The sequence below is a fragment of the Alnus glutinosa genome, chromosome 13, assembly GCF_958979055.1.
Source record: "Alnus glutinosa chromosome 13, dhAlnGlut1.1, whole genome shotgun sequence".
Taxonomy (NCBI): domain Eukaryota; kingdom Viridiplantae; phylum Streptophyta; class Magnoliopsida; order Fagales; family Betulaceae; genus Alnus; species Alnus glutinosa.
Genome location: NC_084898.1, coordinates 3,287,757 through 3,315,428, shown reverse-complemented (window position 1 = coordinate 3,315,428; position 27,672 = coordinate 3,287,757). Strand labels below are relative to the sequence as shown.

Genomic DNA, 27,672 nt, shown 5'->3' with positions numbered 1-27,672 from the left:
GTTTTTTGTTTTGAATTATTTATTAATGTATTTGAAATTCTATTTTTGGTTCCAAAATTCTTGATAATTTTTCAAGGTCAGAATCATACTAGATTCTACAACAAAAAAAGTTGGGTTTTTTTTTTCTTGCTGACAAAAGTTGGGTTTATATTGTCTGACAGACCCCCCCCATAAGCTTTTATCTCGGTCTCAGGTCTCTCACAGTTGTTCTTGGACTCAACGTTTGTCTTTTGGTTAAGGCGAAACAGACCGGCGGCGTTGCTAAAAATCCTTTCACCTTTCTTTCTATCTCTTTTCTTCTTCTTCATACAGAACCCAGGAGGTCTCTGAAATTACCCTCTCTATTCACAACTCTACCCTGGTTGGTTACTCTGTCTCTGTGTATCAGTCTTACTGTGTCAGAGTCGGAGCAAATCCCCCTTAAGGTATTTGTTTTGGCCTTGCACTATCTCCTCTTTATCACAAAAGTGGTCCTACAGAGAGAGCCCGTGTTTACAGAGGTCACATATTTCTTAGAGAAAGTGAGTAAAGTTTTCTTTTTGCTATTCCTTTTATTTATTTTTTCTTGTTTGGTTTTTCCGTGATTAACCTTGCATTCTATGTTTTGTTTGGTGGGAATTTGTTCTTTATTTGATTGCTGAATGTGGGGTTTGTTTTTCCTTTCCTCTTTTTGGTGATTATGGTATTTTTCTTTGTTTGCATGCGAGAATGGCTTCTGGGTTTATAAGGGGTTGTGAAATTGAAAGGTTTTGTGCAATGTGCATGGCGGGTTTGTGTTCAGCGTGTTGCATGTAATGTTGATCATGTGTTTTTAAGGGGTAAAGAATTGATCTGTAAACAATGTGCATTGAAATTTTGTGTTTACTGATCAGTTTGATTACTGCTGCGGGTAAATTTGTCGGGCAAATCGGTTCCGGGTGCGTTATCTGTTGTCACTGCTATGATCAGTATTTTTGTCTGAGATGTGAACTTTTGAGCGAATCAGGTTCTGTTTGCTACATGAATTTATGAACTAATGCGTATACCTGATTGATCAATGAGTGATACTGGTGGTTTATGTTTGATATTTTGATTGATTGAAGGCGGGGGATGTGTTCTGCTACCTGTTGGTGATGACAGTTTTTCCTGTGTTACTAATATCTAGAGTTTAAAATTTTCAATTTTTTTTTTCTCGCACGTTTCAATATCTGAGAAGTAGGGTATAATCTGTTCCACATAATTGACCAATCTACAAGTCCGGTATCTTTGATTTGTTTATCAATTAAGAATGGAACTTGTTTGTCGGTTGTGGTTAGTAATGGTCGTTGTTATCATGAACTTCATTACTCTGATCTCTGTGCAAATTCGAATGGATGAGTTTGAATCAACACGTGTTCAGATCCTAGATTCGGGTTTGTCCATGATTTAGATTTTCCAGCATGGTGCTACTCTGTTGTTTTGTTATTATCTTTACATTGGTTGTAAGATCATATAGTGAAGACGACAAAATTAGTATAGTGTAATTCAATTCTACCGCCCCGAAAGCATGGAGCCTTACACCCTATGTGTCATGACATGACATCAGTACCACATTCATTGTATAGTGACCATTTACCATGGACTAAGTTTTTTTTTTGACCTATGCCTATTTCCTTTTTCTTTTGATGCTGTAGTAGAGGCTTTTTGTGCTTGATTTCTTGAAGTGAATATTTATGTGAAACTCTTTTTTGTATTTACCTTAGTCATTGTGCATGGTAATATTAATTTAATTTTCTACATTGAGGTCCAGGACCATATCACTCATTTTTTATGTGGTTCACAGCACACTTGATACCTGGAAAGGAAAACTAACAAGTTTCTAATTTTTTATTACTTGGAGTTTTTAGGTCCTTGGTGCGGTAGCTAATATCATATGTTAGACATGCTTTTTTCCCGTCCTTGAATTTAGGATACAATATAAATTTTAGCTGTAGTTGAATTTACTCAAAGTGCATCATATAGTTTATTGAATTAATTCCTTAGCTTATGTTTATCATATGTTAGGAGGGATTTTTAAGCTATTCATTCACTTTCTGTATGATCTCATATTAACAGAGGACCTTAGACAATATGTTTGAGCATTTTCTTGCTGAGGGGTGAGAGATGTAAGCTGTGTGATTCACAACCAAAGTTAGGGCGCTATGGAATGATTCCAATAAATAGAGAAGACCTTAATTAGGGGTAAAATAATCTAAGTTTCTTGCGAACAAAAAAATTGGTAAATTCTGCAATATTTTGAGAAGCGTTTTACTTCGTTTACCATTGTCATTCATCTCATTGCTTTTTTAGATCCTTTATAACTTATCCATATGTTCACTTATAAGCATGTTTTATTCCTTTGCCCTAAACCTTTTTGGCAGTCAAGTTAGTGAAGTAGTTGTACGAGCTCTTGGAAGACTTGATATCAGGCCTGTAGTGTTGCCTACAAAGACTTTACCAGTTAAGATAGAAGTCATTTTTGATAAGCATATGTGACAGGTTTTGATTGAATTTCGCTTTCATATGTCTAGACTAATATGTCAGAAGTTACTTTATGCCTCCTATAAATTTTCCAGTTTAATCTTAGTATTTTCCCAAGGAATCCAAGTCAAGTGTTTTAATTTAATTTGGGCACATGTACTTGGGCATGCCATGCTAGTAAATTTTGTTGGTCAAAGAGAGGCATTTGGGTGTTTCTTTTTATGCCTTTCATTTTACACCTTAGCATGCTTTTCATGACAGATATCAAGTTTTGTTCAGACTGTCACGCTATCATGTTAATTTCTGCGCCTGGAAAATTTTGAAGGTTGTTCAGACTTTCTTATTTTAATGCTTTTGGTTTCCTATGTAGGCTGTTTGATTTGTTGCCATACGAGTCCCATGGACTATGACTTGCATGAAGAGCAACAAGTGCCACCTGGTGTGCTCACTGGCATAAGTTTTAATTTTACTACTCAGACAGATATAGTAAGTACTTTTAATTGGTTAATGGTATATTGGTTGTTTATTTGGTGGTGTGCTAGAGCTAGGTTTATTTTTTTCTTAGTTGATCTCCTTAATTTTTTATTGTAACTCATGGAAATCTTCTGGTATTCCTATATGTACCATTTTCATTTTAATGAACTTAATTAATTACAATATATATATATATATTGTGAATAATAATAATTTTATAGAAAAAGGCAAAGCCCTCGTACACGAAGAGTATACAAGAGAACCAGGGCTCTATTTGCTACTACAATCTAGAAAACAAATCAGGTCTACCAAATTCCTTAAGGTAAAATTAGGAACATATACAATAGCCCAATCCAGAAGAGATCCCAGAAAGGAGGATTTAAGGAGAAGCACATTGGTCTTGCTATCCTCAAAGAGCCATCGATTCCTTTCTCTCCAAATGCTTCACATTAAGAGTGTGGTTTGGATAACTTTGTTTTAGGAACTTATTAATTACATTGATACCGATTCATTCTTGTAGTGTGCGGTTTTGATGCTTCACTTATCAATGTGAATTGAATGCCTTGCGAACCAGTAGCTGCCAATACTAAATAAATAAAAAATGGTGAATATTTTCATTTAGAGATGGCAGTGGGTTGTGTTAATTAGTTTACTTGCTCAACTCTTGTTTATGGGTAAAGATTGGGGTTTGAGCTAATTTTGGGGTGAGGTTGTGTTTGAAGAATCAGACACGAGTACGGGTTCAGGTTTTGGAGAAATTTATTAGCTTGATGTCACTTAATACAATTTTGATATCCTCCGGCAGATATATTTTTATTTTGGTGCCTTTGGTTGGGAATGAAATAAATGGCATTTCAAGGGTGAGGAATTTAGATTTCTGTAAATTAGGGCACATTCTTGTTGTAATTTTTCTTTTTAATGAGTAAAATGAAAAGTCACTTTCTTATGTTTCCTATAATGTGGGTGTTGAAGACAGAGGCTAGTGACTTGCTGTAGAAGCTTTTGTATTTTGATGGTTCTTTGATCTGGCTGTATTATCTTAAATACTAATAACGAACTTCATTTGTGTCCCTTGGTGTCTTTAATAACTTTTTATCTTTTTGTGTTTTAGCTTTCAGTTGACGTGGGTGTATTAGATAGAGTAATGCTATATGCTAGACAACTATCCCCCTCTTATCCCCCCAAATGTTACATGGCTTTTAAAATCACCATTGAATTTGAGATGAATCACTATTAGATTTTGATTCAATGGTGATTTTAAAAGTCATTTATTTGGGAGATAAGACGGAGGTAGAAGTCTTGCATATAGCATCTCGTATTAGATAGTATACTAATGCTTAACTTCCTTTATGTTCTGTGGTGTTGTTAATAACTTTATTTTTTGTATCAGAAAATGCCAATATGTTGTGTCCCTTGGTGTCTTTAATAAATTTATTTATCAAAAAAATGGTACTATCGTTTCAAAATAGACTCATTTAATTGGACTTGTGGGTCAATCTTTACATTGTTCTTATGATGCGGGTTTGTGATGGAATTTTGAAACGTGAATTGGGTTCCTCAGTGGGTTGCTGCATTCAGTGGGTTGAGTTTTACTCTCTTCATAACTGGCTGGTTGCAATCCCTTCTTCTTCTTCTTCTTGTTTTTTTTTTTTTTTTTTAGTTTTTTCTTTTAGTTTTTAGTTTTTGAATCACATAGTTGTGGTTTATCATACTCGAATATGCCAAATTGTGGCATGTGTTTGTTGGTAAGTTCTTGTCCTTGTAAACCAATGCCTAAAATTCTATTTATTTTCCTATTCAAGCATTCTTCGAGTCAATAATGCTGTCTTCTGTCTGTTGATGATCCATTCAGTGTTATGGTGGCTTTTCCATGAAAGATCATTGAATGACTTTTTTTTGATAAGTAAAGATCATTGAATGACTTTTACTAGGAGTAGTAATCTAGATAATTTTATTGATTAAAAAAAAAAAAGTATTCTAGATAATGTTGTTTTTCCTCCGCTCCCCCTCTCTCTCCTCTCCATGTCTATATACGTATATATTCCGAAGAAAGATAGATTTCATAATACAAACAAAGAGATACACAGTTGGTGCCAACAATTGCCCTAGTACAATTGAAACAATGCCCTAAAAAACAATAAAAAAAAATTGGGAATGGGCCAAAGAATTGACCCGGTTCAGTAGCTTCTTGAATCGTAGGCCAAGAAAAAGGGTGATATATGTAGCAGTCCTAAGGATGGGCTGTTTGGAGAGACATCTGCATTAGTGGCAAGAAAACTTGGAAGCCACAACAGGGAAGATTGCACCAAAAATTACTGGATTGAAGCCACTGAAGGCGAATCCTACTCCGATGTCCAGTGGTTGACGCTTAGGAGACATCGGATCTAGATTTGGTAGTTTCCATAGGCATCAATGGGGCATTGACTATGGCAGAGGAGGCGGAGGAGGGCGACGTATAGGAGAGCTGAGAATTTGCTACTTGTGGCATAAAAGGAGGGCAGTGCATGGTAGCCCATGTGTACTTCGGCCAGCGTGGGTTACACGTGGAGAAGGAGGGAAGCTGGAAGTCATGCCGAGGCCGGTGGAGGTGGTGGGGTGGCCTGTAGATGAAGGAGGTGGCGGATGTGAGGGGGGGGGGGGGGGGGGGGGGAAGCAAGGGGCGGGGATTGAGGGGAGGAGGGAGAAGGCGGAGCTCTTCCCTACTCCCTGGGCACACAAGGGAAGGGGCGGCCTCTCATTTAGAGGTGGAAAACTCTCACGCACGGAGGGAGCGGGGGTGGGGGGGAGCTTCTCCCCATATCTCTAGCTATATGAGTTTGTTTTTACATGCCTCCCTTTAAATTTTGGATGCTATTTCTTCAAATTATATTTAAAGAAATAAGAGAAAACCAACTACGCATTAACTTGTGTCTGCTACACTCATGATATCATTAGTAATTAGTACATGCTTTTACTTTGTGTAATTTTTCTACATATATATTGTAATTTTTAGGCTCTTTAACTCATGTTCTGTCACTGTCAATTGTTTTCTACATATATATGAAAACTTCTTAAAAATGATGCTTTTAAGAACGTATTTGTTAAAGTTATATATATATATATTGATTAAATGAATAAATTTACCTCTTCCTATAAGCTTTTAGGAAAAGTGGTGATTTAACATGGTATCAAAGTAAGGGTCATAAGTTCGAACCCTGACTCCATCAATTTACCCCCCATTTCAATAAAATATTTCACGTGTTAGGTATCATCTAATAAAAGGAAGTTTGAACCTACACGTGAGGAGGGTTAAAGTATTGATTAAATGAATAAATTTGCCTATTTCTATAAGCTTAAGGTTTTATGAAAAAAGTGGTGATTTAACAATATTTCAGTCTTATTAGCACATGGAATTGAAATAACTAATCAGTCCAGCTATGAAGAGGACTTCCATCATGGAGTTAAGGCTACGCGTCTAAAGACCAAAGGTAGGAGGGAGGTGTTGAATTTGGTAAGCTCCATCAACTATGGTGATACTAGCGCGTCCTCCTGGCTTAGGAAAGGCAAGGCTAATGTGTTGTAGCGTTGAGGGTTCCCAGAGGATTCGGGATTAAGGGCTTGGGTTTTTGAGGGTTTTGTTGGGTTGTTTTTTTTCTTCTTGTGGATTGCTTTGGTTGTTCCTGTGTATACTTCTTGTATACTTAGAGACGCTTTACGTTTTTTTTATAAATCTTTATTACTTATAAAAAAAAAAAATTATTTAGAGTGTTGAGAAATGCTTTTCCAAAATCAATGAACCTTTTTAACATTGTCATACTGTAACAGGAGAAGCTATCTGTTATAGCGATTGATGCAGTTGGTGAGGTCACCGATCCTAAGTTGGGACTCCCAAATCCCTCTTCACAATGCTCCACATGTGGTGCCCGAGATTTAAAATACTGCGAAGGTATGATGGGCATGTGATATTAAATATATGTTACATGATTGATTCCTCTTCTGTGTACTTTTACTGGAAAATGTACTAAACTACTATTATTGATTTTTAAGGTCATTTTGGGGTTATCAAATTTCCATTCACCATACTCCATCCTTATTATTTGTCGGAAGTTGTAAAGATTTTGAACAGAATTTGCCCTGGATGTAAATCTGTCAGGCAAGAAGTAAAGGTCAAGGTCAGGTACCTCACTCCTTGTGCTGAACAATAGAACTGTTGTTTTGTTGTGCAAGTCAAAAAAATTTCCATTGTACCAGAATGTGGCTAGATTTATTTATATGATAGAGCATGGAATGCGTTAAATTTGCTATCAAGTTTCTTATTGATTTCTTTTCTATTCTGAACTTGTTTTGTGAGCACTCGTAGTAACTAGCGTTAATTGGGTTGAAATTAGCTGTATCAGCATTGATGTCAACATGAGAGCATCTCTTCCAGAAGATTTTGTGTAAACCTGGTGTTGACCTTTGTGCAAACTGCATCTGCCTATCTTAAGTATGGAATTGTTTCTATTGTCTATAAAAAAAATCCTTTTTTCGCCCTGATAATATGTTTATTATGAAAGAAAGTAAAAAAAGTGTACAACTCAAGTACATAAAAAATATCGCGAAGGGCCCCTAATAACTCACAATTTGAAATTCAAAATGTTAGAAGAATTTGATTGAGAGGAAATCTTTGAACCTCCATCGCATTCATCCACTGAAAAGCAATTCAGGAACATACTTTAGCTTATTGAGGGTAAGAGCATTCCCAGCAGCTTCCCAACCATTTTTACTTTTTGCTTCTCTATCAAAAAATTATCCACAACAGTTTCCCTTTACATTTCCTTAAATCATTAAAATAATATATTGTTTTTTTACTTTATTCCATAAACTATTTTTTTTTCACTCTCTTTTACCACCTATCTTCTTCCTCTCTCACCCGTCACTCTCGTCTCTGTGCGATCTCTGATTCTTCTTCCATTAATTTTTCCCAAAATCACAGCTTCCATTTCTCTGCCTCGCAGCCGGTATTCGATCACAGCCACAGATCTGAGCCGTTAATACCGTGCGGTCGATCTAAGACACCATGGCGGCCACCAGCGCTCTGATCACCGTGAAAGAGGCCTATGAACAGAGTGTTGATCTATAAGTTACTCTAGTTCTTCTTCTTGTTTACTGCTTGGTTTTCTTTGGTCGGGATCTCTGAAACTCTTACGGTATTCTAACATGTACAATTTCAGCATTTGCCATTTTTGTCCTACAAGTAGTCAATTACCCGTTTGTCCCTTATTGGGTCTTTTTGTTCTGGTTTTGTTTACTGGTTTTCTTTTCTAGTAAGGATTTGCAAGTGAAAGTTGACCATTGTTGTTCATCTGGTCATTGTTGTTGAGACTATATGGCCGGAAAATGCTGTGGGAAGGGACGAGGGGTTCATTTTTCGGAGGATGAAGAAGGAAAAGGTGGAGACTGAGGCAGAGTTGAGGCTTGACGAGGTGTAGCTAACCTTGAAGAAGAATAGACGAAGAAGAAGAAGGAGATCAGGCTGCGTGGAAAGACGTGAGAGGAGAAAGGATTTTATTTTTTATTTTTATGATTATAATATTGATTGGTGCATTGGGAAGCACTGTAGCTTTCACAGGGAACAAAAAATTATAGGGAAGCTGCTGTGGGTGGATTTTTGTGACTTTCTTAAAAATTTTCCTAAAATTTAGGGAACAGAACCCTTATAGGAAAGCTGCTGTGAATGCTCTAAGCTCAGTAAAGTTTCTAATATTATACATCATCTTCAGTGTCTAAAATTCTTGTATTTGTGTAGATCTATAGTGGATGATGAAGTTCTTGGTTAGAAGTTATCATTACGCATACACCTCTTCTTTGTGGATTGTAACGTGAGCTACTTTAAGTTTTAGATAAATGCATGTTTCCTAGTCATCTGCTAGCTGTTGATGGTGTTTTATGTTCGCCTTATTATGCATGTGGCAGGGTGGGGATCCAGTATCTAGCCATCCTCAACCTAAGAGTTGCAAATATTGTATTGTAAGTTTGCTATGCTCTTATTAATCTTCTTTCTTTTCGAGCCTTTGTGATTTTAAAATCACTCTTACTTAATAAACAGGGAAAGTCAGTAGAGTGGTATCCAACAGTGAAATTTAAAGTTTCCTCTAAGGAACTCTTTAGAAATAGTGCGATTATAGCAGAGGTAAATGAAAAGTTGCCAAAGAAGTTTCAGAAGAAAAGTTTTAGGGGTTTGCCTGCTGATTTTTGGGATTTTGTTCCAAAAGATGAACAGCAAGAAGAAAGTTGTTTGAAACCAAACAGAAGAGTTCTATCACATGCCCAGGTAATGTGGCCTTCCAATATAGATATCTCAATTCTGCAACCTTATTTGGTCATTTGAATTAATGTGATTAGTGCACGATCATATGTTGTTTTAAAATTGCATTCCAGAATAGTTATATTTGGAAACCATTTTCATTTGACCTTTTATCAAATTAAGAAACGCTATCATATACATGCATATTCAAACACACGCATGGTTCTCTGGACGTGCACGTTGTAAAATTTCCCATTTTAAAACTGAGTTATTAAAGAAAAAAAGAATCTATGTTGAGGCAGAGTATGATATTCATAATGTTAAATAGAGAGGACGGTAAAAGTGGAAATCCAGGGTTCCTGTGCTGACTTCTCCCTTCCCTAGCCTTCTCCTCTACTAACCCTATCTATTTCTATCACTTACACAAACTATAATATTCTGTGTACTAGGGACCTAGGGTGCCCCTTTTACACTTAATTAATGATAATGAAATTACTTATCAAGAAAAATAATATGATTATGAACTTTATGTTGACATTCAGAGTTGAAAACTAAATGCAGGGAATCAATGGTTATTTTTGTATTTTCTTTGTGGAAATCCAGAAGGAATGAAGTTTATTATTAGTGACAATTAATTACTTTTTCAATTTTTAACATATTGAAAGTAGTATGGCTTCTAAAGCTTTTTGTGAAGGGGCCATGGAATCCAAATCAAGTATTGTAGGTTTCTGCCTTCTCTGTTATTCTCTTCCAGACAATTGTTTCTTCTTCTTCTTCTTCCTTTCCTTCCCCTCCCCCAAAATATTCTCTATGGAAATGAGAGACTATTATCTCCAAATTTCTTCTAGACAAAAACAATGTAAGAGAAGGCTATTTATTTTCCGAGGGATGTTTTACTTTCTCATGATACATCCATAAAGTGTCTCTTTCAATATGCAATTCCTATAATTCTTTTTTTTTTTTCCTACCAAGAGACCATTCCTCAGTGCTGTAGCTTCTAGAAGTGTAACTAGATCCTCTGGCATCCAAATAGTTTCTTCTGATTTGGGTTCTGTTACTATGTCTTAACAATAGTACAACATGGCCACATACTTGATATTTTTTCTGGGTCCATTCAAATTTAATCAACCAAACTTCTAGAGGTGGAATCTATCTAACAATTAATATCTTTATTCATCTGGCAAGTGGTTGATAGGAGAAAAGTAGTTAATATATGTCCTATGGTGAACAAAAAGATGAACCCTACAGCAAATAACACGGGTGTTTTGTATTGTATCGAACCCCCCCACATGGTAGCAATCCAACTAAAGATTTTTATTCCAGTGGGGATTTGGCCAAAACAACACCAATGAAGAGTATCACATCAAACCATATTTGCTACCACACTTTTACCATCTTTTCTAATCTTCAATTTTTTAACAGACCATGCTTTATTCAGTTCACCAATTTTGTTCAGAATTACTGAGCTGTTTGTTTGGCTTTGTTCTAATGGTTGTCACAGTCAGTCATTCTTCTAGTTCTTCTGCCTCTATTATGATGCCTTATTTTTGGTTTTCAGGTCCATTATTTGTTGGATGATATCGATCCAAAGTTGATCAACAAGTTTGTTTTGAGGACAGATTCACTTTTTCTCAACTGTTTTCCTGTTACACCGAATTGTCATCGTGTGACTGAAATTACACATGCATTTTCTAATGGACAGCGATTGATCTTTGTAAGAATTCTCTCTTTCACTGCTCTCCTTGTCTTGATATGGATGGCCACTCTCACATTATCTTGCATAATTTCTGGTTTTCTTCTTGTGCTGATTCTACCTGATTAAGCATTGCAGGATGAACGGACCAGGGCCTACAAGAAGCTGGTTGATTTTAGGGGGATAGCTAATGAGTTGGGTTCTCGTGCTCTGGACTGCCTAAAAATTTCAAAGGCAAGCTGCACAGCCTTGATTTCTTCCAGCGTTCGAGTCAGTTTTTTGTGGATAATTATTCATTTTGCTTATTATAAACTTTTAATATGCAGTTAAGCTCAGATGTATCATCAAATAAAGATTTGGTATTTGCCCAGCAACCAAAAGGGGCAGATCCTTCACACTCTTCTGGGTTGAGATGGATGAAAGATGTTGTTCTTGGGAAGCGAAGTGATCATTGTTTCCGCATGGTTGTTGTTGGTGATCCACGTATCAAGCTCAGTGAAATTGGTATACCGTGTCATGTTGCAGAGAGGTTGCAAATTTCTGAGCGTTTGAACAGGTGGAACTTTGATAAGTTGAGTGATTGCTGTAGACTATGTTTCATTGAGAAGGGAGAGGTTTATGTGCGTAGAAAAGGTATTCTGGTTCGTGTGCGTCGTATTGCTGAACTCCAAATTGGGGACACTATATATAGGCCTCTGAATGATGGAGATATTGTGTTGATAAACAGACCTCCTTCTATACATAAACACTCCCTTATAGCTCTAAATGTTAAGATCCTACCAATAACTTCAGTTCTTTCTATAAACCCACTTTGTTGTTCCCCATTTCGTGGGGATTTTGATGGTGATTGCCTTCATGGCTATATTCCTCAATCAATTGATGCCAGAGTTGAACTTAGTGAGCTTGTTGCTTTAGATAAGCAATTAATTAATGGGCAGAGTGGTAGGAACCTGCTTTCACTTAGTCATGATAGTTTAACTGCTGCTCATTTGGTCATGGAGGATGGGGTTCTCTTGAACCTTTTCCAAATGCAGCAGCTGCAAATGTTTTGCCCGCATCAACTTATGTCTCCAGCAATTGTCAAAGTTCCCTCACTTAATAGTTTTGTTTGGACTGGCAAGCAACTATTCAGCATGCTTCTGCCTCAAGGGTTTGATTATGCTTTTCCTTCAAATGGTGTTTACATTAGTAATGGAGAGCTTTTATCTTCTGAAGGATCTTTTTGGCTGCGTGACAACAATAGCAACCTTTTTCAGAGTCTTGTCAAACATTGCCAGGGTAAGGTACTTGACTTTTTGTATACTGCTCAGGAAGTTCTCTGTGAGTGGTTGTCAATGAGGGGCTTGAGCGTTTCACTTTCAGACTTATACCTCTCCTCTAACTCATGCTCGTGGAAAAACATGACGGATGAAATCCTTTGTGGGTTACAAGAAGCAGACCAGACATGTAATTTTAAACAGTTGATGGTGGATTCTTGTCGTGATTTTCTCATTGAAGGTGGTGAAGAGAATGCCGTGGTTCTTGATGTGGAGCGTTTGTGCTTTGAGAAGCAAAAATCTGCTGCACTCAGTCAAGCTTCTGTTGATGCTTTCAAGCAAGTGTTTCGGGATATTCAAAATTTAGTCTACAAGTATGCAGGTAAGGACAACTCCTTGTTGACCATGTTTAAGGCTGGAAGCAAGGGTAATTTGCTGAAATTGGTCCAGCATAGCATGTGTCTTGGCTTGCAACATTCACTGGTTCGACTATCATTCAGAATTCCTCACCAGCTCTCATGTGCTGCTTGGAATAATCAGAAGGCACTTGGTTCAGTCCAGAAGGTTGATGATACTCCTGAACATACTCGGCCGTACATCCCATATGCTGTTGTTGAGAATTCTTTTCTAACGGGCTTGAATCCTTTAGAATGTTTTGTTCATTCAGTCACAAGTCGAGATAGTTCTTTCAGTGACAATGCAGATCTACCTGGGACTTTGAACCGAAGGCTTATGTTCTTAATGCGTGATTTGTACACTGCATATGATGGAACAGTGAGAAATGCATATGGTAATCAACTTATTCAGTTCTCTTATGATAGTAAGAAGGATGCATCTACTCCAAACAGCAGCACTCACGACTTGTTCGGTGGGAGTGTTGATGCTCATGATGGGATTGGTGGGCAGCCTGTTGGTTCATTTTCTGCATCTGCCATTTCAGAAGCCGCATACAGTGCTTTGGATCAACCAATTAGCCTACTTGAAACTTCTCCACTGCTGAATCTGAAGGTGCTCTCTCTCACTCTCTCCCCTTGTGCAACAGTTCAAGTATGGTTTTTCTGTCATCTTGTTCTGGGGAAATATCTGAGATAACCTGCAATAGCATTAACTAAATTTGTGCAAGTCAATTGTCGATTTGGCTTAATCATGTTTATTGAATTCTGTAAAATTACACTTCAACCAATGCACTTCACTGAATCTACTTTGTGAGAGAGAGAGAGAGAGACGATTTGGCTTAATCATGTTTATTGAATTCTGTAAAATTACACTTCAACCAATGCACTTCACTGAATCTACTTTGTGAGAGAGAGAGAGCTAATTAGGACATATTGTATGTGGAGTTTTGTTTTGTTAACACTTCTCTTGTATTCTTTCTATGTATCCTTGTTACACCCTTTGCTTTTAATGATATTTCGGTTTCTTATAAAAAAAAGTTGTGTTATGTTAACACTCCCATGTACTAACATGACTTATTTTTCATTCTTTGTGCCTTTGTTTAGTTTCCATGTGTCTTACATATTTTTTAAGATTTAAGTTTTCTTGCCTGTAAATGTGTGGCAAAAGAGGCATGACACTCGCACATGATTATGTTTGGTTGTATAGTTTTGTTAGTACAATTATTTGAATCTAACATGTAGTAGGGTGCCAAAATTCGTTCAAAGCTGAAAGATTGAGTATGTGGACTGGGTTGGTTACTCAAATTGTGGTTGCATACAGTTATCTCTACAATGACCTACTCTTATTTTCCCCCCTAGTCTGAGTGTTCCACTCACTAAATCCTGTAAGGCATCTCACATTACCAATAGACACAATTGAAAATGAGCTAACAAGTTCTATGGAAGTACCTTAGGGTTTTGCTTTACTAATAGAAGCCCTTTAGAATGATTTAGAAACAAGAGTTCATAGGCAGACTTCCAGACAGTATCAGACTATCAGAAGGGAACCCCAATTATTACTTTTTCTTCCAAGCATAGTGCTTTTTCAATCCAATTTCCAGATTGATAAATTTTGAGGTAAGGAGTATACAGTCAGGTATTCGTGGCTGTTGTTGAATGTTAAATTTTGAGGCTCGAAATTAGCGTCTTATTCTATCTAAAGAAAAGCACCAAACTTCCCGAATTAGAACCTGATGTATTTGAGTGGTCCATGGTAAATAGGAAAGGCAAGGTGTTTTTCCGCTGGGAAGACACATGCTTTAATAGAAGAGGCCATCAAATCTCAAGAGATGAATGAAAATAAAATTGAAACTACGTGATTTTATGCCCTTACATGTGTAACGTAACCTTTTGAGTTCGTTGATGTAATTAAGACATTCAAAGGTAATCAAGAAATTAGAATGATTTGCTGCAACTATTTTTTGTCCAATTTTTAAAAAATAAGTCGCTCAAAATCAGCTTATCTCATTTTATCAAGTAGTCTAACTGCTCTACAAAATTTGGATACCATGTTCCTTTTCATGTTTCATGCCTTGTTATAGTTGCCCAAAATTTATGTAACTTTGTCACTGGTCTAGTAGATCATTGTTTTTAATTTTCTGTGGAAGTAGGACATGACATGTCCATGGACTTCCATTACGTTGGTTATGTGCTATCTTGTATGCATATATAGGTTAATTGAATCCTCAAGGAGTGGTACGTGATGTTTTTGCTGATTAAATGCATTAAATATTGCGCCTTTTGAGAATTCTTGACTAAACTTTTATGTTCTGATTTAATGGTACAGAATGTTTTGGAGTCTGGTTCGAGAAAGCGTAATGCTGACAGAACTATGTCAGTGTTTTTGTCCAAGAAACTTGGAAGACGGAGACATGGGTTTGAGTATGGAGCCTTAGAAGTTAAGAATCATTTGGAGAGACTAATGTTTTCAGATATTGTGTCTACTGTCATGATAATGTTAGTTTTCAATTCTCTCTTATCTGCTTAACTCCTGTTTCATGTTTTACTTTAACAATGGGTCCATTTTTCATGTTTTCCTTTGATATTAATTTATCTGTTCTGTGGGTGTTAGCTTTTCCCCACAGACTTGTAGCAAGATGCATTTCAGTCCTTGGGTTTGCCATTTTCATATATGCAAGGTAGTACAATTTGGAAATTCATATCTTTTCTACATTAATGCAAGTCCTGTATATCTGGTATAAATATGTGTACTTTCAGGAAAGTGTGCGGAGAAGAGGATTAAAAGTGCATTCAATCATCAATTCCCTCTACATTAGGTGTAACACTTCCAGAACAGAGTCAAAATTGAATCTTTCCCATGTGCAAATAACAAGCAAGTAAGCTGATTCTTTTGTGTGACTAAAGAATTTAGTTAACAGTTATAAGGAGGGATTTACAGTATATTCATTGAATTTTTAGTTTGAAACAGGAATATGTCACATGTTAACACGGACCAATTAATATCTTAAATAAATGGCAAGCATAGGTGCTACTTATTACTATTTTAGTAGTGCCTAAATTTCCTGACTGTTGAAGATAATTGGGTTTACGTATTAAATGGTATTCAATATCGATAATTTCTTAGAACTAGTGAATATGGTATTAACATGCCTGAGATTGTTTAAATTTGTTATTCTAATCCAGTGATTATTTTTTATCTGGATATATACAAATAATTAAATTATGAATTTGAACAGACTAGAACAAGAATTTATTTAGAAGAAAATGCTGCATAGCTGTGTTACATGTAAAGCATATGATAATAACTGAGCTGAATAACATCCGCACCTCAACTATGGATCCCAGGAGAAAGCATCATTGAACAAAATGCCTAGAGGAAGGCCTTTTTAACTGAAGTGAGTCATGCATCTGAATTTTAGTGCTAGGTCATGGAATTTAGCTGCAGCACTCGCTTTGAATAATTCTATTCGTTAGGTTGCTTTAGATGTCTTGAAGTGAAACTTTTGATCCTTTGCTTTTTCAAGATACGTTTTGCGCCGGTGCTTCAAGGTTAATTTTATTCATAATATATACTTGTGAAAGCCCATGCTGTCAGCACCATGCTCTAATTTGTTGAGATATCGATAAAATAAACACACATACATGTATCTATGCATATCAGTTGGGTCTCTAAATTGTGGTTGCAACTTGTTGCACCATGTGTCTCTTTCTTTTTCCTTTTTTCCCCAACGATTCTTAAATTCCAAATCAACTAATGTTCTCATTAATTAATCTCATTCATTGTATCTTCGAACAGATTTTGAAACAAAGAGTCTCTCCAATCATTTTGTTTTATCCTAGTAAAGTATTAATTAAACGATTAATACTTTAGGGTAAAGAACTTTAATTAAAGTAGAAAGGTGAAGAACTTAGAGTGCTCGATTAATTATGATGTTAGAGGTTTTGGTTCTAGCTGGATCAAGGCAAGAGGGCCTTTGTTGTCATGTATTGTTCTCTGGGTTTGTGGGCTGGTTCCAATTAGGATGCTTGGTTTCCTCCCATTTTTGGGTTTTGTGGGTTATGTTTTGTTTCGTTCTTCTTTCTTTTTCTGTTTTGGTGTACTCCTGTATACTTAGGGGAGTCTTTACGTTTTTTTATAAAAAATTTCTACTTACCTATAAAAAATAAAAATAAAAAGATTAAATTTATCATTTTCTATCGGCTTAAGTTTTTTTGGATAATTGATGATTTAACATGTTATTAGAACATTGGTCTTGAGTTCGATCATTGACTCTATAGTTTACCCTAATTTCAATTAAATATTCCACGTATTATGTCTTACTTATTAAGGGAAAATTCGAGACCACACGTGATGAGGAGTGTTAAAGTATTAATAAATTAATAAAATTTACCATTTTCTATCAAAATTACCTTTTGAGATAATCAGTGATTTAACATGTCCCAAAGATTCCACATTCCCCCCCCCCCCCCCCTTTCTCTCTCTCTCTTGCAATGTAAGTTATATATTTTTCAATTTCTTGCGGAGGAAGACTTTTTAACTCTGTTTCCATTTTTTAAACTTTATGTTTTCGTACGAAATATGACTATGGTTTACAAAAGTATGGTCTTGAAGTTAGACATAACTAATTAGTTATATATCTTAATAGCATGTCATCTTTTTTATTTTTTATTATTTATTTTTATAATCTTATACTTTTTTTGTTCTAATCAGGATTAACAAATGCTATAAGCTTGAGAGCTTACAACCATCCTTTATGCCTACCTATGGGTTTCAACGAATTTAGATTAACACAATCTTATCATAACTTTGATATAAGACTGGTGGAGCTTACTCTTTATTTTTCAATATCCTTTATCTTTGGACAGCGGATTTTTTTTTTTTTTTTTTCCCTAATGTGATCAGTTTTCACTATTTTCTTGTTCTTTTTTCTCCTTCTAGTTAGGTATTTTCTCTTGTATATTTCTTGTTTACCTTGTTGCACTTTCGCTTTGCAATGATATTTTGATTACTTAAAACATTTTTTTTTTTTTAAAGGAATCGCAAATTCATTAAAAAGCGCAAATGCGCAACCCATGTACTCATGAAGTATACAAGAGAGAAGAGAGAAGCCTAGCAAGTAGCAGAGAAGATCTTAAAAAGTGTGAAAATTTGAAAGATAACAATTTGAGGCAGTAGTCCAAAGAAAGAGTCTTAAAGAATAAACCCGTTAATTACACTAGGGTCCTCTCATGGTCCTCAAAGCAACGACCGTTTCTTTCCCTCCATAGACACCTCATTAGGCAAAGCAGAATTATCTTCCAATCTGCATCAAGCTGAAACCTACCCCCTGGCACTCTCCAACAGGAAAAGAGATCTACCGCCCTTCTAGGCATAACCCAAACCAGCCTTACATTGCTGAAAATAGAATTCCAAAGAGTACTTGCGATCTCACATTGGAGTAGAAGATGGTATACTGACTCCCGATTCTTCTTACACATGCAACACCACTAAAAAACAATAATATGTCGTTTCCTTAGGTTGTCCATGGTGAGGATTTTCTCTAAGGCGGCCAACCATGCAAAAAAAGCCACTCTCAAGGGAGCCTTGTTCTGCCAAATACTCCAAGGGAAAAGGGGTGATATCATGGGGAACAAAAACCTTATAGTAAGATCTAACATAAAAAAACCCACTCTTGGAAGGAATCCAACAGAGTTTATTCAGGCCGCCCCATCTCACTCTAACGGAATACAACAAAGTGAAGAATGAGGTAAAGTGATCCATCTCCCAATCATGTGTCGCTCTAGGAAAGTTTAAATTCCACTTATGAGAGGCACTAGAAAGCTCCAAATGGTCCGCCCCAGCAGCATCCTTAAAACAGGCAATGCTACAAAAGTCCCAAAAAAAATTGACAAAAGACTATGCTAACTTATATATCTTGAAAATATACAGATAACAATCATGCAAATAATTGTTCTTGGTCACACATTATTCAATCAAATTCATACACTATACATAAAGGACAAAAATTTCATACAACCCACATATAAGAGTGACATGTGTCATTTAAACAAGTGAGAAACACATTTTTTTTTTTTAATGCTATTAAAAAAGCATGTGAGAAGCACATGCTATTAAAACATGTGCTTCTCACATGTCAAGGGACACATGTCAATCTTATATGTGGGTTGTATGAAATTTTCTACAAACCGGTTTGTAGGAAATTTATGTCTGTACATAAATATCTTATCCGAGTCTACATTTTGTAAAAATGAGGATTGAAAATAGTTGGTTACAATTCAAATTTTTATTGTTACTTTATTAAAGTCAAAACCAGTAAAATATATTGGTACTTACTATTTATCATTTGCTTATTTTCTTCATGTCCAAACGTTTGTTTGATCCTTAAATATTATTATTACATTGCATAATCTTTATTAAGTATTTATTTTTGTTAGGCTTAAACGACATAAACTTAAAATTTGAATATATAAAATTATAAATAATGATTAAAAAAAAAATCATAGGAGACATTGGCTACAGGCAGTTTTAGCATGTTCCACACGTACGATTTCTCACACATCTGAGGCAAATATTTCACTTTGAGCACGTGCACTACTACCCTTTTTGACTTGGGAGATTAAATGGCAGGTGTTGTTCTGTAGCTGAAACACCGAAGGAAAATAATGATACATTTTGCATCAATGTCACATTAGCTGAGATCTCCAAGAATTCTTCTTTACAATTGGATACAGTTCAACACTCGGTCATACCTTTCCTTCTTGGAGGTGTTGTTAAAGGTAGGTAGTGCATTAGGGCATCTCTTTAGTCCTACTTCAGTGTTTCCATTTCTATAGATTAGACTACTTATTATATTTTTTATTTTTTTTTTATCTATCTATTGTTTGCTGAATGTGTCATCTATGCTTGATATAACTTATTTATTCTAATTACTGAATTTCCTAAAATGATCTGTAGGTTACACTGAGATCAAGAAGGTGGATATTTTGTGGCGTGATGGGCCTAATCTATCAAGTCGTCATCATAGTTCTTGTGGTGAACTATACTTGAGAGTTTCTATGTCAGGAGACTCTTATAGAACAAATCTCTGGAGTTTGCTTAAGAATGACTGTCTACAAATAATGGATATGATCGATTGGTCACGTAGTCATCCAGATAATGTTCATGATTTCTGTATGGCATATGGAATCGATGCTGGATGGAAATATTTTCTCAAAGTGCGTTCTCTCCACTAAATTTTGTTTCTTCTGGATAGCCCCCCCCAGGGGATGGGGGGCGATGGAGTTGCATTGGGGGCGATGGAGTTGCATTCAAAGTTCATGGCAACTGTTTCTTATTTTTAACTACTGCTATGCCTTTTCATGCAGAGGCTGGAATCTGCAATATCTGATACTGGGAAGTCTATACTTCCTCAGCATTTGCTGCTTGTTGCCGATAGTCTATCAGCTACAGGAGAGTTTGTTGGCTTGAATGCAAAAGGCATTGCACAGCATAGAGAACATGCATCTGTCTCGTCACCCTTTATGCAAGCGTGTTTCTCTGTTAGTTCTCATATACGTTTGACTTTAATTTGGTATTGCTATTACTTTTCAAATTAAAGACATTATGTGTTGTGTTCTGTTACTTGTGCAGAGCCCAGGTGCGTGCTTTATTAAAGCTGCTAAGTCTGGTATTGTGGATGATCTTAAGGGTAACCTTGATGCATTGGCATGGGGAAAGGTTGCTCCTACAGGGACTGGTGGCCACTTTGATATTTTATATTCCGGGAAGGTAGATAATGTGTTGTTCTTCTTCTTTTTTCTTTTGTGCTTTACTAGGATGCTAGACAAGGACTTCCCAGTAGGTTATATATCCTAGTAAATTCTTGCTGAAGCATGTTTAACTCGAGTTCTGATGGAACCAGTGCTTTAGTAAGCTTATTTGAGATAAATTTGAGAACTTGTGGCATGTTGATTCTTATTCAAGGAATATTATTAAAATCAAGTTGCGTTATTCCCTCTTAAGGCTTTTTGCTCTTGCATCCCTGTTCTTAAAACTGGTCAATCTTCTTCAGTATACAAATATACAAAGTGAAACTCAACTAACTCTATGGACTGTATTTTGCTAGGATTTTCATACTTTTAATCATGCCTATATTGCCATTGCATTTTGTCTACCAATGATCTAATACTTTCAGTCCCATTAATCAGGAACATGAGGTTTTGAAGCCTGTAGATGTTTATAACCTGTGGGGCAGCAAAATTATTTCTGATGAACAGAATATACAGATCAAAACACCTGTTATACATAAAAGTATGTCTGACAAATGTGATGCTCAGTTTGTCTACAAGCATGACGATCCTGTACCGAAAGGACTTAAAAAGTCGGCAATATCAAAAGCACTCTTAATAAAGCTTTTTACAGCAAATGATATTCTGAAGCTGTCCCATGCATCGAGGATTATATTACACAAGTAAGTTAATATCTCCAATGATTCTCCTCTTTTTTAGCCTTGTATATTGTGTTGCATTCTCTCATTGCTACACGATATACATGATGTGTGCTTTCGTGGGGCTTGAGGGTTCAGGGTACGTTTGTTCGGGTTTTAGGGTTTAGTTTCTTGTGGGCTTTGTTGGGTTCTTTTTGTGGTGTTTTTTTTTTGGGGTTCTCTTCTTGGGGTTTAGGGTTTAGGTCTTTGTGGGTTTTGTTTGTTTCTTCTTTGTGGGTTGGCTTTGGTTGTTCCTGTGCATACTACATGTGCACTTAGAGGCGCTTTACGCCTTTTTAATAAATATTTCTTTCTTATAAAAAAAAGAAAAGAAAAGTGGCTCCTTAATAATATCTGAGTCATCATTTTTTTGTCTATATTTTTTTACTCGTCATTATCCATCTTCCTAGCTCTATGGGACTCTAAGCTAAAACAATGTTTGTGTTTTTCAACTTTCATGGCATCACCTTGTAAGACTTGCATATTGAAAAATAGTTAATAGTTAAAAAAAAAAAAATCTGTATTGATTTTTATACATAAATTCAAGTCACTGACATCTTAGAGAGTTATTACCATCAGTAAAAGTATAGCGTGTTATAAAAATTTTATTTGATCTGGAGGTGGGAGTTCAGTTTAACCAAGACAGGATGAATTTTTTTATTTTTATTTTTGATAAGTGAGACAGGATGAAAATAATACATGATTAATAAGTCCAATGATAATGCCATGGGTTTTCCTTGAGATGTGCCCTCTTTGGTGTTGTCCAGGAAAGAGGTCAGTAATGTCTTAATATCTTTGATTATTTTTTTTATAAGATTAAATTTGTCAGGAAGAGGAGAAAGCTCAAGTACACAGGGACTGTATTTGTTAGAACTGCACCTAAAGAATTACAATCTGAAGTTCAGAAGATCTTACCCCCATCACTCCGAACACTTCTGATCAGTGCAATGGGATGTGTTTATATATCCATCTTTTGGCTCGAAATGGGGGTAGGTTTGATTTGAAAGAGGATCTTAGAGTGTCTAGGGTTGGGAAGTATTCAGCAAATATAGAGACACTAAAAAGAAGCACAGTCCATATTGGCAGAGCTTCAGCAAAAACAAGGTAGGTAGCTTTCACTAATGAGAGATGGGGTTTGGGGAATGGGTCTCCAAATTCAAAAAGACACCTGGAACGGAAACTGCCTAAGTCTGTCAGCCAATCATAAAATGGTCTCAAAAATAAAGATTTGATAAATGTTGAGGAAGCTCAACGCCATCAAATGTCCTATTCTTCCAATCTTTCCAAATTGTTTTACTAAACACAAGGGAAGTGAATTCCAAATCTTTATACACTCATGACGATGAAACTTTTCTTGCCAACATGCAAGCTGAACGACTTTCCTCTGTAGCACAATTTAACTGGTTTATGATTACCTTTGAGTTACTAAGAATATGCTGTTAGTCCACTAAGTTTTAGCTCAAATAGCACCTTCCACTTAGAACAAGATAGAAGATGAGTTCATGGGTTCAAGGCTCATTAGTGCATGTGTAACTTACCAATAAAATAATAATAATAATAATAAAAAAAAAGCTGTACTCCCAAGAAGTTCTCTATTTGAATTTTGACTGATTATCTTTATCTATTGGTGTTATTATCTGAATCTGTAGTGGGAATTTCTATGTTGATATGCATGTATAGTTTTTTTAGTATGCATGCACAAAGGTCATACCTGATATTAATAGCAACGAGTGTTATTTTTGGTGCTTTTCTTTTCAACATTAATATGATACTTCTGCGAATGATGTGACATTTAACCCTTCTTTTTTTGTTCCCCCTGGCCTCGACTTAATTTCTGTGTATGTGTATGATTTTTTTATTTCTTTCTTTTTCCAATTATGAGGGTGGATTACGTTATAGAGCCATACCTGTTTTGGTTGTAGGTATCCCATCAGTCACAGTTTAGGTGAACATGACAAGAGAACTGTGATGGTGGCTTTATATCTTCATCCTCGAGGGGAAGAAAAGCTTGGAAGTGGAGTTCAGGACATAAAGGTATACAAAGTTGTGAAAAAGGATATAATTAAGTTGGTCAAACCTTGATGAATTTCTGCTTCTTTTAGCAACTAGTCCTTTGACGAAATGACATCTCTTCCTTCCATAAATAAGGGAGAGGAGAATTAGGCATGGGTTCCTGTGTGTGTTTACTCATTACTGTATTCCTATAAGGGGTGAAAAAGAGAGCTCTGCTTCTTTATATGTTGGTATAAAAAATTACTACGGCTAAACATTTAAGATTTTTCAGCAGTGCTGGGTCTTCAACTTTATATTAGCTGTTGGCAGCTTGGTATAGTACAATATATTTTAAATGATGTTTACACATAAAGCAAACATTGTTGGTGATGATTTATTGTTTTGTGTAAAATAATTGAAGGCAGTGCTCTGCTAGAAACTTGTGCTTAAATACTTTCCTTGTGAAGGACATTTCTTTATCAAACTTTTTATTTCATTCTTTCACGTGTAGATATGAAAATTTGGCAATTATTTTTTGAACACATTATCATACTTCAATTTTTGACAAGTACATTATCATGCATATCTTATTATGGTTTCGATAATAAGTTATTCCATAAACGATTTAAATGAGGACTTGTCTTGGTGTACAAATATTTGGAGTTTGATCAGTGGAATAGGAGACCATTGTAATAATGGAAATTAATACAAGTTGCTTTTTTCAAGGGTTTTAGTTGCATGAACAGTACTTTTGTAATTGGTACATATTGCTTTGTCATTGATGTGATATTTTTTTTAATACTATACATGGTTGTATTCTATCCAGAAATCTCTCCTCTTTTTTCTTTTTCTTTTTTTCTTTTTTTTTCCTTATCAAAATGGTACTTCCTCCCTTTGTAGAGAGGTGGAGGGTGAGGTCGTAGGTTCAAGCTTCCCGGGTGCGTTTGCGTGTGTTAATTACCCATGAAAAAAAAAAAAAAAAAAACTTTCATATGTTTGCACAGAAGCATAGAACCTGAAGTAGTGTTTAAGAGGGAAAAAAAAGGATCAATAGAACGCCTGAACCTGTTGCTTATGAAGTGCTTGTAGACTCAAAAACCTTAATTTCTTACTAGACTATAATTTCATGAAGAAATGAATACAGCTCAAGTTTGCAGCTTGCCTGCAAGTCATTTAAAGATTGAAAAGATGGGAATTTGTGCCCAAAGTCCCTGCTTATAAAGTGGTCACTATTAATGTTCATGACATTTTTGATTTGATTATATTGGATATTTTCCTTGGACTGTTTGGTGATAATTCTTTCCCCCATCTTTTACAGATTGGGTGCCACCGTAAGTATCAGAATACGCGCTGCTTTGAAGTGGTACGGATGGACGGGACAGTTGAAGATTTTTCATATCACAAGGGTTGCCTTGCTGCTCTTGAGGTCGTTGATCCCCGAAGGGCCAAAAGCTACAAATCAAAATGGCTACAACGCAGTACTGCATAACCCAATCATATATGCATGTACGGATTTCAGTAGTCCAAGCATGTAAAGTGGTTGTCATCAGATTGGAGGATAACATGTCTTCACATCTGGCAGTTAAACATTCAGGGCTCGTTTGGCAACGCCTTTTAAGGTTGCTTTTTGTTTTTAGCAAAAAAACAAAAGCATTAACAAACAACTCAAAACACAAAACATTCAAAACTTTTTTTACCTTTATGTCATATCACAATCAAAAAACAAAAAACTCCTTCTACAAGGCATTGTCAAACGAACCCTCAGTCATTTGACTTACCTTGGAATGATGTTGATCACTTGAAGCCTGCTTTGTTATCCTAGGCAATTGCAAGAAATGGTGGCTTATTGGGCAGCTGACCCATTAAGTTGCCTAAACCCAATTCGTGTTTCTCTAACAATGGCGGTGGATCATCTCAGAATGATAGTTTTTAAGCTTTTGTACCTTTTCAAATCTGTTCATTTCCAAAAAACAGAATATTGTGCAGAGGAAGAGGGCTAGTAGAACAGTAAGCTCTTTGCTTTTGTAGTCAGCATTATACTTTTTGTACTTAAAAAGTCAATATAGTGCAGTCCCTTACTCAGCTTCTTTTTGCTACTTCCACTATAACTTCTTTGCCTTCCATCACTTCAGGCAAAGAAGATCTAGTGGAAGCAGCAACGAGAAGCTTGTAAAGGTCAATTCCAATTTCATGATGTATCTAGTCATATGTACGATGGAAACATTCCCAAAGTACTATTCTCATAGACCATTTCGCCAATATGGCGATCTGGTTAGTTTGCTACATTTCATTTCCAAGAAGTTATGGTTTTAGATTTATCCAAATTTGATTTTGTTGATTCATATAACTGAACCCCAAGTAATTGTACATCTGGCTGTGTGGAATTTGAGTTTTCAATGGTAGTTTACTCTTAACAGTCTAACATGATTGGTATGTGGAAATCATCTTGATGAAACTTTGTGTCATATTTGTTTCTGCTAATCCGAATTCCTTTATATCTTACTTGGTGTCTCTCATGTCGTTCATCAGGAAGGTTATTACATTCTTATGGCCATGGCTGCAGAACTAGTCTGATAGTCTGGCTAATGATTCATGATGCTAGAAAGAGGTCTAAATGAGGTAGAAGGATTATAAAAGACCAAAACAAGTCATTTTAAGAATTGCATTGGGTCAAATTGCATCCAGTTGTACACTTACTTAGCAGGTGTTTGTGTGACTTCTTGTTTTATACCTCTGCTATTCATATCAGATGATACATGTATCTATATTCTGGTTTTAATAGTTTGAAAATAAACATTTCAAGAAAAAGACATGAATGGAACTCAACTCTTGAGCATGAACATGTCTTCTTTTGCAATTGCCTGCCCCGATTGCAGTCTCAAGCATGTGGGTTTCATTGATAGCTTCTTACAATCCGGGCAAGGGATTGCAGCCAATCTTGATACTCGTCTTTTACTTTGCCACCATTACTAGTGCACACGTTCGTACATGTGCATGGACTGAAATTAATGTCATACTATTTGTCTGAAGGCTTAGAATATAATAATGTAGTGATTTGTTGCTTGTCAAAACTAAACCTAATTCTTCTATTTCTCTTTAGATCCGGGCTCTTCCTCCTCCTTTTTTTTTTTTGTCTGGGGAATTATGAAATTTAGACACATCTGGTCCACAACATGCCTATCTGCATTGTCTTCTTTGTTTATCATAATGCCAAGGACAATATTTGCCATGTCCTGAATCCTGATTGATAACACATTGTCGGCTATCAAATCAATGGATCAAACCCACATTCGTCCCTGTCGCTGAGGCCGCCAGCTTGCTCAGCGTCTACAGGGATTTGGTTGTTTAATAATGGAAGGTTGACTTGCAGGTTCAATGGAGGTAGGTCATTACTTAATCCCATTTTCCAGCTACTGTTCTACCACCACATGTGAAGCATCACATCTTTTTTTATCGTTATCTTCAAATTGTCAGAATATATAAGCAAATACACTTAAATCTGATTGTAATTGATTTCAATTATCTCATTCCTTTTAGGTAATTAAATTTAAATACAATCAAATCTGATTTGATATTGTAAGTGATATAGTCATTCGGACTCTACCATAGTGAACGTGGATGTCTAACACTGAGCTATCCGTAAAGTCCTTGTCTATGTATTCTCTATTTATTCCGTTTTATATTTATTTTTTCATTGCATTTTAGATTTCTTTACAAATTTGTTATGAAATCATGTCACTTGTGGATTGCTGCAAAATCACGTTCTGTATTAAATCATATGGTGCGATCTTCCATGTTGTGGTCCATTCATTATCAATGCCATTGATAATACCATCTTCCATGTTGTGATCATTGCAGTCGTGTAGTAAGTGTTTCTCCATACAGTTCATCCACCAGACTACCTAAAAAATTATTGTTTCTTACTGTTCCTTTCTTTGACTATGTGCTAAGAAATTATTGGACTGGATCATTTATTTGGCCAATTCTCAAATGTTGTTAGGTTTTATTTTGCATTGTGATATATGTTTATACTTGAATTTTTGTTATAGTCTCTCACTCCCTCTTCTTTTTTTTTTTTTTTTTTTTTTTTTTCTTTTATATATATATATATATTTTTATTTCTTTTAGGGATAATTGTACCATTAATTAATGTAGTTGGCCTAAATTACAAATCACTCTCTATAGTATCAAAATTAATTTAGAGATACTTGTAGTTGGCTTAGTTTACAAATCGCTTCTTGGAGTCAAATTCCGTTAAAAAATTTGATAGATTTCGTTAGGCTCCACGTTTGCACCAATAAGATGGGGACACGTGTTAATCTGAATAAAAAAATATAAAAAAAATAGAACTTAAATTAAAAAAAAAAATGAAAATAGAAAAAGGGTGGCTAGGTGGCTACCTCTAGCCCCTGTGGATGACCTTCGGGCCATCCCTAGATCCATTTCAGGGTGGCCGTACGCCACCTCAGCCCTGGGGTTGGTTGCCTTTTTTTTTTTTTTTTTTCTATTTTCATTTTAAAAATAAAAAATAAAAAAATTAAAGTTTAATTTATTTAAATTTTTAATAGATTTAAATTTTTTTTATTCAGATTGACACGTGTCACCATCTTATTGACGCTGACATGGCAAATTAACGGATTCTTTTTAACTTTGT

General features: G+C 35.7%; 1 protein-coding gene across 3 annotated transcripts; it reads left to right on the top strand.

The window, feature by feature from the left end:
- The first annotated feature begins 169 nt into the window (after positions 1-169).
- On the top strand, positions 170-25,301 carry LOC133854126 (DNA-directed RNA polymerase IV subunit 1). Of its 3 annotated transcripts, XR_009896778.1 has the most exons (20): positions 171-521; positions 2,849-2,964; positions 6,757-6,877; positions 6,979-7,103; positions 8,887-8,940; positions 9,020-9,244; positions 10,776-10,931; positions 11,049-11,144; positions 11,237-13,174; positions 14,888-15,057; positions 15,173-15,239; positions 15,319-15,437; positions 19,190-19,338; positions 19,517-19,776; positions 19,927-20,100; positions 20,192-20,329; positions 20,749-21,011; positions 22,949-23,060; positions 24,337-25,025; positions 25,151-25,301. XR_009896778.1 is itself a non-coding variant. In XM_062290172.1 (19 exons), exons 2-19 carry the CDS (start codon positions 2,878-2,880, stop codon positions 24,505-24,507), a joined length of 4,425 nt encoding a protein of 1,474 aa, XP_062146156.1. In that variant the 5' UTR covers positions 171-521; positions 2,849-2,877; the 3' UTR covers positions 24,508-25,301. The 3 variants fall into 3 exon arrangements, 2 of the variants coding, with proteins under 2 accessions (XP_062146157.1, XP_062146156.1); XM_062290172.1 differs by having other exon boundaries at positions 24,337-25,301; XM_062290173.1 differs by lacking the exon at positions 22,949-23,060 and having other exon boundaries at positions 170-521; positions 24,337-25,301.
- The last annotated feature ends 2,371 nt before the right edge of the window (positions 25,302-27,672 follow it).